At 40.3% G+C, this 12,658-nt stretch overlaps 1 protein-coding gene across 4 annotated transcripts in view; it reads right to left on the bottom strand.

The window, feature by feature from the left end:
* Positions 1 to 12,658, bottom strand: part of raf1a (Raf-1 proto-oncogene, serine/threonine kinase a) — a 31,219-nt gene that overhangs the window by 1,330 nt on the left and 17,231 nt on the right. For all 4 annotated transcript variants that reach the window (XM_039671302.2, XM_039671301.2, XM_039671304.2 and 1 more), the window contains 9 exons: positions 8,802 to 8,829; positions 8,640 to 8,725; positions 5,911 to 6,028; positions 5,754 to 5,838; positions 4,900 to 5,076; positions 4,776 to 4,822; positions 2,904 to 3,022; positions 2,700 to 2,831; positions 641 to 775 (listed from right to left, as the gene is read on the bottom strand). In XM_039671302.2, the coding sequence (XP_039527236.2) occupies positions 641 to 775; positions 2,700 to 2,831; positions 2,904 to 3,022; positions 4,776 to 4,822; positions 4,900 to 5,076; positions 5,754 to 5,838; positions 5,911 to 6,028; positions 8,640 to 8,725; positions 8,802 to 8,829 (927 nt within the window). The remainder of the gene's footprint in view (positions 1 to 640; positions 776 to 2,699; positions 2,832 to 2,903; positions 3,023 to 4,775; positions 4,823 to 4,899; positions 5,077 to 5,753; positions 5,839 to 5,910; positions 6,029 to 8,639; positions 8,726 to 8,801; positions 8,830 to 12,658) is intronic.

The following is a 12,658-nucleotide window of genomic DNA, read 5'->3' as shown; positions in this document are numbered from 1 at the left end:
TGCACTGTCCCCTTTTAAATAAACCAATAAATCAAATCAAATTTAATTGATCTGTATTTACATATTGGAAACAAATGATACCACTGTGCTCATGTTTTAACTAAAAGAAAGGTAAAAATTAAAGTGCTCAATGATTTCTTCATTCATGGAGAGATACTGTATATACACAGTGATGTGAATAAGTGTTGGCCCCCATGCTAAAGTTGCCTAAAAAGAGGAATAAAAAATCATCTTTTGGATATTGATCTTAATGCCTTAATTAGAAAAACGAGGAAAACTCCAACCTTTAAGGACACCAATTTTCTTTGTGAATGAATAATGCATCATAAATAAATAAATGTTTTTCCTTAAATTACAGGGTGCATAAGTCAGGACACCCCTATGTTAAATTCCCATAGAGTCAGGCAGATTTTTATTTTTAAAAGCCAGTTATTTCATGGATCCAGGATAATATGCATCCTGATAAAGTTCCCTTGGCCTTTGGGATTAAAATATCCCCACATCATCACACACCTTCCACCACACCGAGAGATTGGCATGGGGTACTTTCCATAAGATCATCTTTCAATGCAAATCAAACCAGCTATTAGGCTAACTGAAGTAAAACCATGCCAATCTCTAAAAGAAAGCACACACACACCTGAGGGAAGAGAGGCCGCTCGTCCTTGCACTTCTTGATGCAGTCGGCCACCAGTCTCTTCATGGCCTTGGGACATCTCTTATACAGCTTACTGAGGTCTGGGGACAGATATCCCCGACCGACCATGAAAATGATCTGCATACAACAGTAAATGCAGAGAAACACTGATTCAGTCATTAAACACTTCAGCACAGTATTGCACAGAGGAGATACTCATTGTAGGACTTCATTAAATAATAGTTAAAGGTCTGATTATGCCCTTTCATGTAGTCTTGATTTTGTTTTTGGGGTGTACTACAATGTGGTTTCATGATGGATTGTTCAAAAAACGAAATATATCATCACATATATTACAGCTCCTCTGGAACGGCCAGTGTGTTGTGATTGGCTCGTGTTCAGGAATTGTCCCGCCCCTCCAATAACGGGGAGCTCTAGTCAGATGTAAATATTAACTTGTGATTGGCTCATGGATTTCACAGACAGTTTCAAAGTGGTGTGTGTTTTTGTTTGTTTCTGATCGATTACACATAAGATGTTATCCATCATTTAATCGTATTTGTTGGAAAACTAAGATAACACAAACAGAAATCGATCACAAAACCATGGATCATTTTCCTAAGGGGCGGTGAAGCGTCTTCCAAGAGCAAGAGCTTAAACAAGCGGTAACTTGACCTGAAGGGCTGTGCCTAAGACTGACACGACAGGTCATGAATATGAAGGAGGGTCACGCATGTTTATGAAGTGTTGTTCGCTCAGTTATGACATTTTGAATGCAAATATGACATTGTTTGAGATGTCTTCATGACAACTCGTCATAAACCAATACATCATAACCTGTCAGTGTCTCGGTAATGACAACTTGACATTAACAAGGCAATATAAGTATGTCATAAACATGACATGCTGCCGTAAAACAGGGACAGCACTCTTCATCATCTCTAATGCAGCTCAGGCCTCGCCAACTCGCTTGTGTATTGCGTGGGTGGAGATTATTTAAATGAGGAACATTATACATTTAATGTTTTTATGCTCAAACAGCAACATTACTCACTAACTAGGGATGCACCGATATGAAAATTTTGGCCGATACCGATAACCGATAATTCGTTATATTTGAAAGCCGATAAACGATATATCGGCCGATAAACTCAAATCCAAATATGTATCTAATTTTAGAGCCTGATTACAAAAACAAAAGTCTCACAATTAAATCCATGTCCCAAGCGCACGATTATAATGATGTTCTCATTATAGTGTTGTATAGCCGATATGACAGATATGTGCTGCACATGTTGTACCGAACCGCATTGTCATTTTTTGAAGAGATTTCAATCCTATTTCAAGAAATTCAAAAACATAAACAGTGCTCAACAAGTGTCTCAGCTGAAGGGAGTAATACATTATTTATCGGCTTTAATATATCGGCCACGTTTTCTTACCAGGCCGATATCGATACCATTAAAAATGAACATATATCGGCCGATACCGTTATGCTGGCCGATATATCGTGCATCCCTAACGCTAACTAAAGTTCACTCAGTGAAAAAGCATAATAGGACCCCTTTAATGGTCTGTAATAGACAGAAGTTTCCCTAATATTAACACAATACTGATAAATCTCACAAAAATGGGCAAAGTCAAAAAAACCTTTAAAAATATTTATAATTAGAGTCTAAATTTGAAATCATTGTTGACGCTTTTCACTGTGGCATGATTTTTATGACAATTAAGCACACACATTATTTATTAACACATAAAATGGCCGTGGCAGTGAACATTTCTACTTATTAAACAGAAAATGAAGTCTTGACAGTATTATTTTAATAACTGTAATGGGAACAAGGACTGTGCTTAACTAAACACGCACACGTACACACACATCTGAGAGAGTTCCTGTGTGCATGTTCAGTCATAAGCTGCAGAATAGCTTCATGGTTACTGAAACTGGAGTGTTGTTCATTATAAACGTAATTTATATTTCAAGTCGTTTCATGACTGCCCTTTCAAGTGAACTCCTGAAAAACATTAAAAACATGCGCCTTGACCAAGTGTGTGTTACCTGGTCTCGGTTGGCTATCTGCGAGTAGGGCAGCTCTCCGGTCATCAACTCGAACAGCACCATGCCGTAGGAATACACATCCGACTGGAAGCTGTACGGGTTGTTGTCCTGCATTCGGATGACCTCGGGGGCCTGACGGGGAACAGCACAGGTCAGGTGGGTAAATACTCAGGCAAGATCGGAGAATTTGAGCACAGCACTGACCATCCACAGAATGGACCCCGACGGCTGTTCCACCTGCTGAGAACCGGTCCACCGGGCCTTCACCGTGGCCAGCCCAAAGTCCCCGATCTTCACCGCCAGCCCTTCGTGTAAGAAGATGTCTGTGCTGGAGTTAAAGTCAAGCCGAGCATCTGCTGGCAAGAACAGCTCGCTCTGACAGGAGGAAACGGCGGCCATGTTTCTTCAGGCATAAACACACATTTATGAATCTTTTTAGACAGACAGAGCTGAAGGACCTCGCTGCGTCCACTTGGAGCAGATTTTGCTGCACAGAATTGCCATTACACACGCATTCAGATTCATGCTCACAGGAAGTACTGGATGATGTCACGCTTTCCTCTACACGCCCTTTAAAGGAGTAGTTCACTTTTGAAAAAACTTTTGCTGATAATTTACTCGCCCCCATGTTATCCAAGATGTCCATGTCTTTCTTTCTTCAGTCGAAAAGAAATTAAGGTTTTTGATGAAAACATTCCAGGATTTTCTCCTTATAATGGACTTCAATGGGGTCCAAAAGACAGTTTCAGTGCAAACTGTTCAAATGTCTTTAAACGACACCAGACGATGAATAAGGGTCTTATCATGCGAAACGATGGGTTATTTCAAAACTTATTCCAAAAATGTAACTTTTGTAAGGACAAATGCTAGCCTTGCTCTATTCTGTGAGGCGCGTTTGTAACGTCACGTAATACGTAATTACGTTCAAAAGGTCACGGGCGACGTAGCCGGAAGTACAGAATCAAAATCGTCCGACATCGTTGTTTTACCTTTTAATTCCTTTTTTTGTGAGTTAGTTTGCAACTTGTAAACACTCTGACTCTGTACTTCCGGCTACGTCGCCCGTGACCTTTTGAACGTAATTACGTATTACGTGACGTTACAAACGCGCCTCACAGAATAGAGCAAGGCTAGCATTTGTCCTTAGAAAAGTTACATTTTTGGAATAAGTTTTGAAATAACCGATCGTTTCGCATGATAAGACCCTTATTCATCGTCTGGAGTCGTTTAAAGACATTTGAGCAGTTTGCACTGGACCTTGAACCATCCGGTTCCCATTGAAGTCCATTATATGGAGAAAATCCTGGAATGTTTTCATCAAAAACCTTAATTTCTTTTCAACTGAAGAAAGAAAGACATGGACATCTTGGATGACACGGGGGCGAGTAAATTATTAGCAATTTTTTTTTTTTTTAAAGTGAACTACTCCTTTAATAAGACTATATAAATCAAGCAAGTCTGTCCGACGCTCTTCCGGCCCTGGATGTAGACAACCCTTCGTAAAAGATCAAACTGTTACAAATGAAAGTTTATTTGCAAGCAAGTTAGTATCATAAAAAACATCAAAAAACAATTCGACATTTATAAATTCGCCGGTTTAATAATGCATATGGAAATAGTTTTCTGTTCAAAATGATGTCGCAACTACAGTACATTTTTAACAATCAAACTGCATAATATAAAATGTTAGCAGTGAATGATAATCAGGTTTATTCGGATATGTTTGTTTTTTGTTTTATGTCATTAAAACGTTTGGCATTTAACAGAGTCTGTCGTGTGTAAAAGATCATTTCAGATGCTTACATCGCAGCTTGACGCCCTATAAAGGTCACGGTATCGGTACCGTACATTAATGCAAGTCTACTGAAAAATTCAAAGCTTTGCTGTCATTCAATGTCATGACCATTGCAAACTTCCTTTATAAGCACTACAAGCCAAACATGTGTAAAGCCGGCCAATCAGAGCTTGTGATTTGGGTATTTTCGTGCAATAGACAGACACTGAGTGCTGTAGCCAAATCTGCCTTTAGACCCAAAGCAAAAGTGGAGAGGAAATGATGTCACATATAAAGGATACTGTTTGACTTCATGTCACGGTGGATGATGTTTTTAGCGTGTAGATAGCTGTGAGAGAAAGCAAACATGGTCAATAACAGTTGAGAAACTCCCACAGGAGGAATCCCTCAATCCGGGACACTCACTCCATGCCCTGAGCGGTCTGTCTCGCGATATCCATCAGCTGGAACATCTGGAAGTTGGTCTCTTGCACGTGGAGGTGTTTATAGAGACTGCTGCCTTCACACCACTGCGTTACTATCGCAAGGTTGTCTTTCGTCATGTAGCCCATGAACAGTAGGATGTTGACGTGTCGGGTTTTCCTGTTGGCAAGAGGACACAACAATTCAGATGCATCAAACGCTAACGAGCAATAGTGCTGAGCAGTGTGGCCAAAATCTTAAATCAGTGCAACGCTTCTAGGTTGTACGTCACACGCATCACATGACCAGCATTGGCCAATAGGGAGAATACACTGCGCAAACTCACTCGAGACCCACAGAGAAGTTATGTTTGTTTGTTTTTTCTGCGCACAAAAAGTATCTCGTCGCTTGATAATCTTAAGGTTGAGTCGCTGGACTATTTTAACGATGTCTTTAACTTTTCTGGGCCGGCCGGGTTCGATCCCTTAGAAGAAGCCTATGGAGGAGTGAGACAGCTCTCAGATTTAATCACAAATAATATTAATTTGTGTCCTGAAGATGAACGAAATCTTACGGGGTTAGGAACAACATGAGGGCGAGTAATTACTGACAAGAATTGAGCAAATGCACTCCTGAGAGCATATGTGCCACCATTAGCTTGTTAACTTTTACTGCAGTAATATATGCAGATATGTACAATAATGATGATTTCAATAGTGCATTGAGATTCATTTATGGACATGTTTAAAGTGAGTACAAAATGAGTACATGGGGCAAGAATATTCATTTCTGGGTGTAATGCGGCACCACGGCCACTGCTCTAAAGCCCTCCCTCGTGACCATCGTCCGCATCCTACCTGAGAACGGCCACCTCGTTGCGGAAGGCCTGGAACTGCTCCGGGGTGGGGTTGGTGACCTTCAGTATCTTCACGGCCACGTCTCCTACAGCGGGTCACAGCACGAGTTAACCACGGCATTAGAGACCGAAGCTGGCGGGGTTAAACCGATGCTTACCGTGCCATTTCCCTTTAAACACGGTCCCGAAGGAGCCGGAGCCGATGCGACTCAGCAGCATCACCTCGCTAGCCTCGATCTCCCAGTAATAGCTGGAGTCTCTCTTATCCCGCGGCCGCTAAAAAACAATAACTGCTGTTAGCACTTAAAGTAACAACAGGGAACTTTTCAACCTTCATAATATATTTCCAAGCCTCTTGTGATGGTACATCAACTTACAATATGTTGAGTGACACATCTGCCATAGCCTGACGGAGGACTACAGAGAATTAAGAGAACTACAAAACTCGACTGCTTGACGGCATATACGTCACTTCCACCACCACCGCCACTTCCTTAAAATCGGACGTGCGAGCCAAATGTTATAGTCATGGACGAAGCTGAAGGAGGAGGAGGAGGGCGAACCAATGCGTTTGAAAATAGCCTAAATAATGCAACAAAACGAAAACAAGCCTATACGCGGTCCTACAGCCTATTATTAGGATTGTTTTTAACCCTCAGGTGCTCTTCGTTTCGGAGTCACACTTGTTATCTTCCCGGTCAAAAGTGACCGGACACCTAAAAATGAAACTTTCTCCATCCCAGTAAAACCAATGCAATTTATTTTTGTTCTATAATATTTATTCTTTTTAATTTAGTATTTTGAGACAATTTAAATCAATTTATTAATATTTATGCAATATTTATGATTTATTTTTGCCATAGAAAAATATATATTATTTTCTATATATATATTATTTTCTTCAAAAAAATATTAATGCAGTATTTTAGTTTAATATAGAGTCTAGGCCTTCAGAAAAAAAATATTTTTTGAAGAAAATTAGCACCATCTGGTTACAGTATAGAGAAAAAGCGTAGAATCATGGTGTGACCACTTGATGGCATGTACAGCTCTCTATTGAGAGGCATGTGAATTCCCCAGCTGTTTATGAACACATTTTTGTTGTTGTTGGTGGTGGATTTGTATATATAGTTGAAACAATCTCAAAAACTATTTCTTATAAAAAAAATGACAAAAAACAAATATTCACATTTTTTTTTCTTTTTTTTTTTTTACAATTTCCCATTCATTTCCTATGGGGTCATTTTTGACCAAAGACCACAAGTGTGACTATTTTTTTTAAGACCACTTAGCATGCTCAGATCATGACCTCAATTTTTTTGTGTGTTCACATACATAATGCCATAAAAGTCACCAAGTTTCGTAACATCGCGATGAAGCTGTTTTTAAAAATTCAAAACATACTTTTTGTAATCAAAGTTTATTGGTGTGTATGTGTATAAAAGTGTGTTTGTATGTGTGTGTGTGTGTTGGTGGGTGTGTCTGTTTTGCACTCTAGATGTTGTAGAGTGTCACCCCTTTCCTGCGGTGTACTTTTTTTTTTTTTGAATTGTGGCCGATTTGTAGATTGTACATACAAAAATTCAGAGAATTTTTTTTTGTATCAATTTCCCATTCATTTCCTATGAGTCGTCATTTTTGACAGAAGAGCAAAAGTGTGACTCATTTTTTTACGACCACTTAAATTGCTCGAATCATGACCTCAATTTTTCTGTGTTTACATACCCAATGCCATAAAAGTCACCAAGTTTCGTAATTTTCTGAAGAAGCTGTGATTTTTAAATATTCAAAACAGATTTCTTTAATCCCAATTTATTGGTGTTTTTGTGTATAAAAGTGTGTATGTATGTGTGTGCGTAGGGGTGGGTATGTCTGTTTTGCACTCTTGATGTTAGAGTGTCACCCCTTCAATGCTGAGCACTTTTTTTCTGCATTGTGGCCAATTTGTAGATTGTACACACAAAAATTCTCAAAGTTTTTGTGTTTTTGTCAATTTCCCATTCATTTCCTATGGTCGGTCATTTTTGACCGAAGAGCACAAGTGTGACTATTTTTTTTACGACCACTTAGCATGCTCGGATCATGACCTCAATTTTTTTGTGTGTTCACATACCCAATGCCATAAAAGTCACCAAGTTTTGTAGCATTCCGATGAAGCTGTGATTTTTAACATTTCAAAACATAAATTTTTTCGGTCAGAAATGACCGAAGAGCACCTGAGGGTTAAGTTATTTGGGTTTTTTGTGTGTTGTTTAAAACGCCTTGATCGTCAGGACGAAAGTTAACCCATAGCTTTGAAAGTAAAGAAGAATATAAAGCCTGTATAAACGAGAGCTTTTGTTGGGATTTTTCATGATGTGGCAGATAGCAGTTGTTTTTTTTGCAGCGTGTGGTGTGATCAGGTGCGCGATTGTGACCGAGGACAGAGCTCCTCACTTTTTGCAGTTGAAAAAAATGACTTAATTTTCAAAGAAGTGTATAATTATTATATTTTTATTTATTTGTGATGTTTTTCGTTGTTGTTTTAAAAATGCTCAATGACAATTGTTTAAAAAATGTTTAATCAAACCGTTTTTTTTTTTAGTCGACTAATCGTTGCGCAGGACAAGACTTTGGTCGACTAAGGATTTCTTTAGTTGACTACAGCCCTAGAAATTTCATATTTTAAGACATCTTCAGGCCTTAAAAAGTGAAAATTGTATTTAAGACGTTTTAAGACTTTTTAAGGACCCGCGGGGACCTTGTGTGGATGGGCTCCTGTCACTGCGAACATCTGCGTGCCATGGGTTAGGTGGAAACCTGAGTGCTTCGCCTCCGCTCATAATCCTGCCGAAGACGAGCTTCAGCACTGTTGTGTACAGAGCAAGCAGAAGAAGAGCTGGCTTACGATGGTGAGCTTCTCCGGCGTGCGTTCAGTGCTGGGGACGGCGGGCTGGGTCCGGGCCGTGGGGCTCTGAGCCGGAGAACCGCCAGCTGAACACACACATATACATCAGCCATACTCACGCCTAACCCACAGCACACACATTCACATCAGTCTCATTCTCACCTGAGCTGTGATGAACACGCATGGCATCCTAGAGGAAACAGAAGACAACAATATCAAGAATAAACACACAAACGCTCGATCTTTTCAGTCTGCGAGACAGAAGCGTGACGCTTGAGCAGTTTACACAATCTCCTGTAGCGTTGCTCAACACATACGATCCTCAATCTCCCTTCTTAAAGTTCTTTAGACAACAAACTACATGAAAGTCATATTTCAATGCACAGAGCAGAAGCACAAGAAGAACGTTTTCGAGCGTGCTAAGACAGACACCACGTCTGACCCCTGCTGTTCATCTCCGGCGCTGACCCGGAGACTGTGGGTCTGCTGCATTGAAAATCAGTTCAACAGGTTCTCTCGTTTAAAGGGTTAGTTGACCCAAAAATGAAAATTCTGTCAGTATTTACTCACCCTCATGTTGTTCCAAACCTCTATGTGTTTATTTGTTCTGCTGAACACAAAGGAAGATATTTGGAAGAATGTTTCAATCAAACAGATCTCAATCCCCATTGACTACCATAGTAGGAAAAAATACATACCATAATAGTCAATGGGGATTGAGATCTGTTTGATTAAAGTGGTCATGAACTGGCTTTTAAAATTGTATTATATTGTTGTCTGAGGTCAACTTATGACGTTCGTTTTTTTTTTACAACGCCAGAAAACGCTGGCTCAATGTTGATCCTCGTTCTGCCTTTAACGCGTTCAAAAACATCAGAATGAATAAGTAATAGGCTATTTTCTACCCTAGTTTTGAGCCTTCCTGAAAAACGCTGGGTTATTATGGGCGTCTCGCACTGAAGACTTGGAAAATAAACGCCCACTGCTGTGAGTGGATAACAGTTTTGCATATTATAATGAGTTTAACTCACCCGTCGGTGAACGTGGGGGAAAACGTCCAATGTTGTCAAGTGGCAACCGGATTCGCCCATACATGTTCGACCCAGAGTCCGTTGAACACAACACGTTTGTTGCACAATTCTTGTCAGATCCAATATAGACGGCACAGCACCGTTCTTTACTCTTAATCGCTTTGCAAATCCAGTCTTGTTTACAAAACAATCCTCAGAGAAATGAAGCAGACAGACAGACGATGTTTACCCTCATCAGCTGGAACATCATTAAAAATAAAGTTTATCCATGCAGTCCTATTGCAGTCCAGAGGAAGCTTATGTCTTCTTCCACAACCAGGCGCTGCACAATATTCTGTATCGCTCGGTAGCTCGATCCGGTTTGTCATCACGAGGTAGGCATCTATGTTAGGCTGCTTAGCTATGCGTGTAATGCACGAATCGGTGGGCGGTGCTAAACCGGCCGTGTTGAAGTAGGCGTTGATCTTCTTCTGCGGGGGCGGGGTTTTATCCTCTTTGACGTCATAGTTCCCCACTTTGAAAAACGAGTCGTTTGCTGAGGCTGGTGTCAATAAAAGCTTTTATTGGACTAACAAGGACGTTTTCAGTTCTGAAACTTACAGGATATTCTTATAATATGATGAACTCTTAGATGTCAAAAGCTCAACGAAAATTTGATTTCTCAGTTCATCACCCCTTTAAAACATTCTTCCAAATATCTTCCTTTGTGTTCAGCAGAACAAATAAACACATAGAGGTTTGGAACAACATGAGGGTGAGTAAATACTGACAGAATTTTCATTTTTGGGTCAACTAACCCTTTAATTTGTTAAATTGTATAAAACTTTTACATAAATGTTAATTAGAAATATTATAATCCTTCCAACGCAATAGCAGGCTTCAGCGAAGCACGAGTGTGTTGTGTGTGTGTGTATCGTGGAGCAGGCTTCAGCACAGCACAGCCGCTCACAGACGGACCCAGCTCACTCACACACACCGCGGCCCAATCAGGGTGCATCGTCTGCTTGGTTCGGTTCGCTTTCACAAGACAACCCTTCAAAGCATGCCAACATGTGTTTATTTCAAGCCACATGCCAAACAAGTCAGTTAAGCTGTCCTCTTATTGGCCAGTTTCCTCTGCTTCAACCATCAAGGTGGACTGACGAGTTTGCTCCGCAAGCTTATCTGTAGCTGTCGAGACACAACAATTACTTACACAACTGTATGAGCATGTGTATACTGAGGCCCCGTCCACACTACTGCGTTTTCGTTTAAAAACGGAGACCTTTTGCTACGTTTGCACCTCCCGTCCACACTAAAACGGGAAAAACGAAGACCTAAAACGGAGAGGTTTAGAAACGCTGCAGCTGCGTTTTGAATCTCCGGAGGGTGTTTTAGTGTGGACAAGACAAAACGGAGGACTTCAGAAACGCTGGCGCTTGGCTCTATGATTGGGCGTCATCAGTCATGACGTTTCCTTCCCTGATTCGTCATTCCCTGTTTACACCGGCACGCGCATGCCCAGTGTTGGTGAATGGTCACGTGTAGGGATGCACCGAATATTCGGCCACCGAAAATTTTCGGCCGAAAATGGCCCAAAAGTGCATTTTCGGTTTTCGGCCGAAAGACTTTTATCACCGAAACAATACGGCCGAAATGTTGTGATGACGCAAACAGAAACCGCGACCTGCACGTGCTTGTCTGAAGCAACATGTTTGCGGTGCGGACGTATTTCAGTGAATCTGAACCCGCGAGGAGACGGAAGCCTTGTTTATCCACCTATATCTGCTCTAAACAATGCGCACTGCCATGACAACGACTCCGGATGCGAGCGGGTCAAGTATAAACTGTGGAGACTCGCGCTGCGGAGGCAGGCGAAAGTATGCGCGAGTCTCCTCAGACAGCGCGCGCACCGCTCCAAACGGTCGAGGCGTTTATACTGGACCCGCTCTCCGTTGTACTATTCCTTGCAACAACAGGGGACGACTCAAGTAACTGTCCTCTAACCATCAGGAATCGGTGAGAAGAAGAAAGATAAACACATGACAATGTTTATTTTTTAGTATTCCACCACCAATACAAAAATAATCATGTAAAACCCAGTAAACCCTGAGATTATTACTTGTGTGACATTACAAAAAAATATATATGGGAACATGTATAGTATAGAACTAAATTAATGCTCTCTTAAATATTTTCTACATTCACTAAACATGTTTCGTTAAGTTTCATGTACATTTGTATTAATCATGGACCTTTGTTCATTTAAAAAGGCTTTTTATGCTATTGTATGCTAAATTTTTTAAATGTAAGAAACTAATTTGGACGTGCAAAGGGTGCTGGTGTGATGAGAAGAAGTTCGCACTCGGCTTTGTTTTTATGAGAGAACATTTAATTTTAAAACCTTTCTGCAGGCCATTAGATTATTATTTAATGTACACATGAGTGGAGTCAAAAACATTTTAGTTTGAATTTTATTTTATACTGTGCATTGTGCTAAATAAATATTTGCATAATTTGTAATTGATTTATTCTTTGAAAATTTTATATTAATTTATGCAATTGCAATGACTTGATTTTAGTAACGTTTGTACACAGTCATAGCCATAAATGCAATGATACTGATAATTGGCATAATTTCTTTCGGTGTTTCGGTTTTCGGCCATGGTTTCCTCTTTTTCGGTTTTCGGTTTCGGCCATGAATTTTCATTTCGGTGCATCCCTAGTCACGTGATCCGCGTTTTCAGTCGTTTTAATGTGGACGGAAATCATTTCTAATACGCAGATAAAACGCCCCAGACAGCAAACTGACATTGAATCAACGTGGAAACAACGTCTCTCATGACATTGAAACAACGTTGATTTTGCTCATCGAATTAACGTTGAACCAAAGTCAGACGCGGCATTCTTCAAAGCTAAATGAAAATTGAAAATTGGTTTGCTTTCATAACGTTGAAACAACGTTGATTTCATGTTGATTTTCCGTTAGTTTTGAAAGAATGACGCGTC

This window comes from Pimephales promelas, chromosome 20 (genome assembly GCF_988280905.1).
Source record: "Pimephales promelas chromosome 20, fPimPro1.hap1.1, whole genome shotgun sequence".
NCBI classification, from domain to species: domain Eukaryota; kingdom Metazoa; phylum Chordata; class Actinopteri; order Cypriniformes; family Leuciscidae; genus Pimephales; species Pimephales promelas.
The sequence above is the reverse complement of the archived record's forward strand: the minus strand, read 5'-3'. Positions and strand labels throughout refer to the sequence as shown.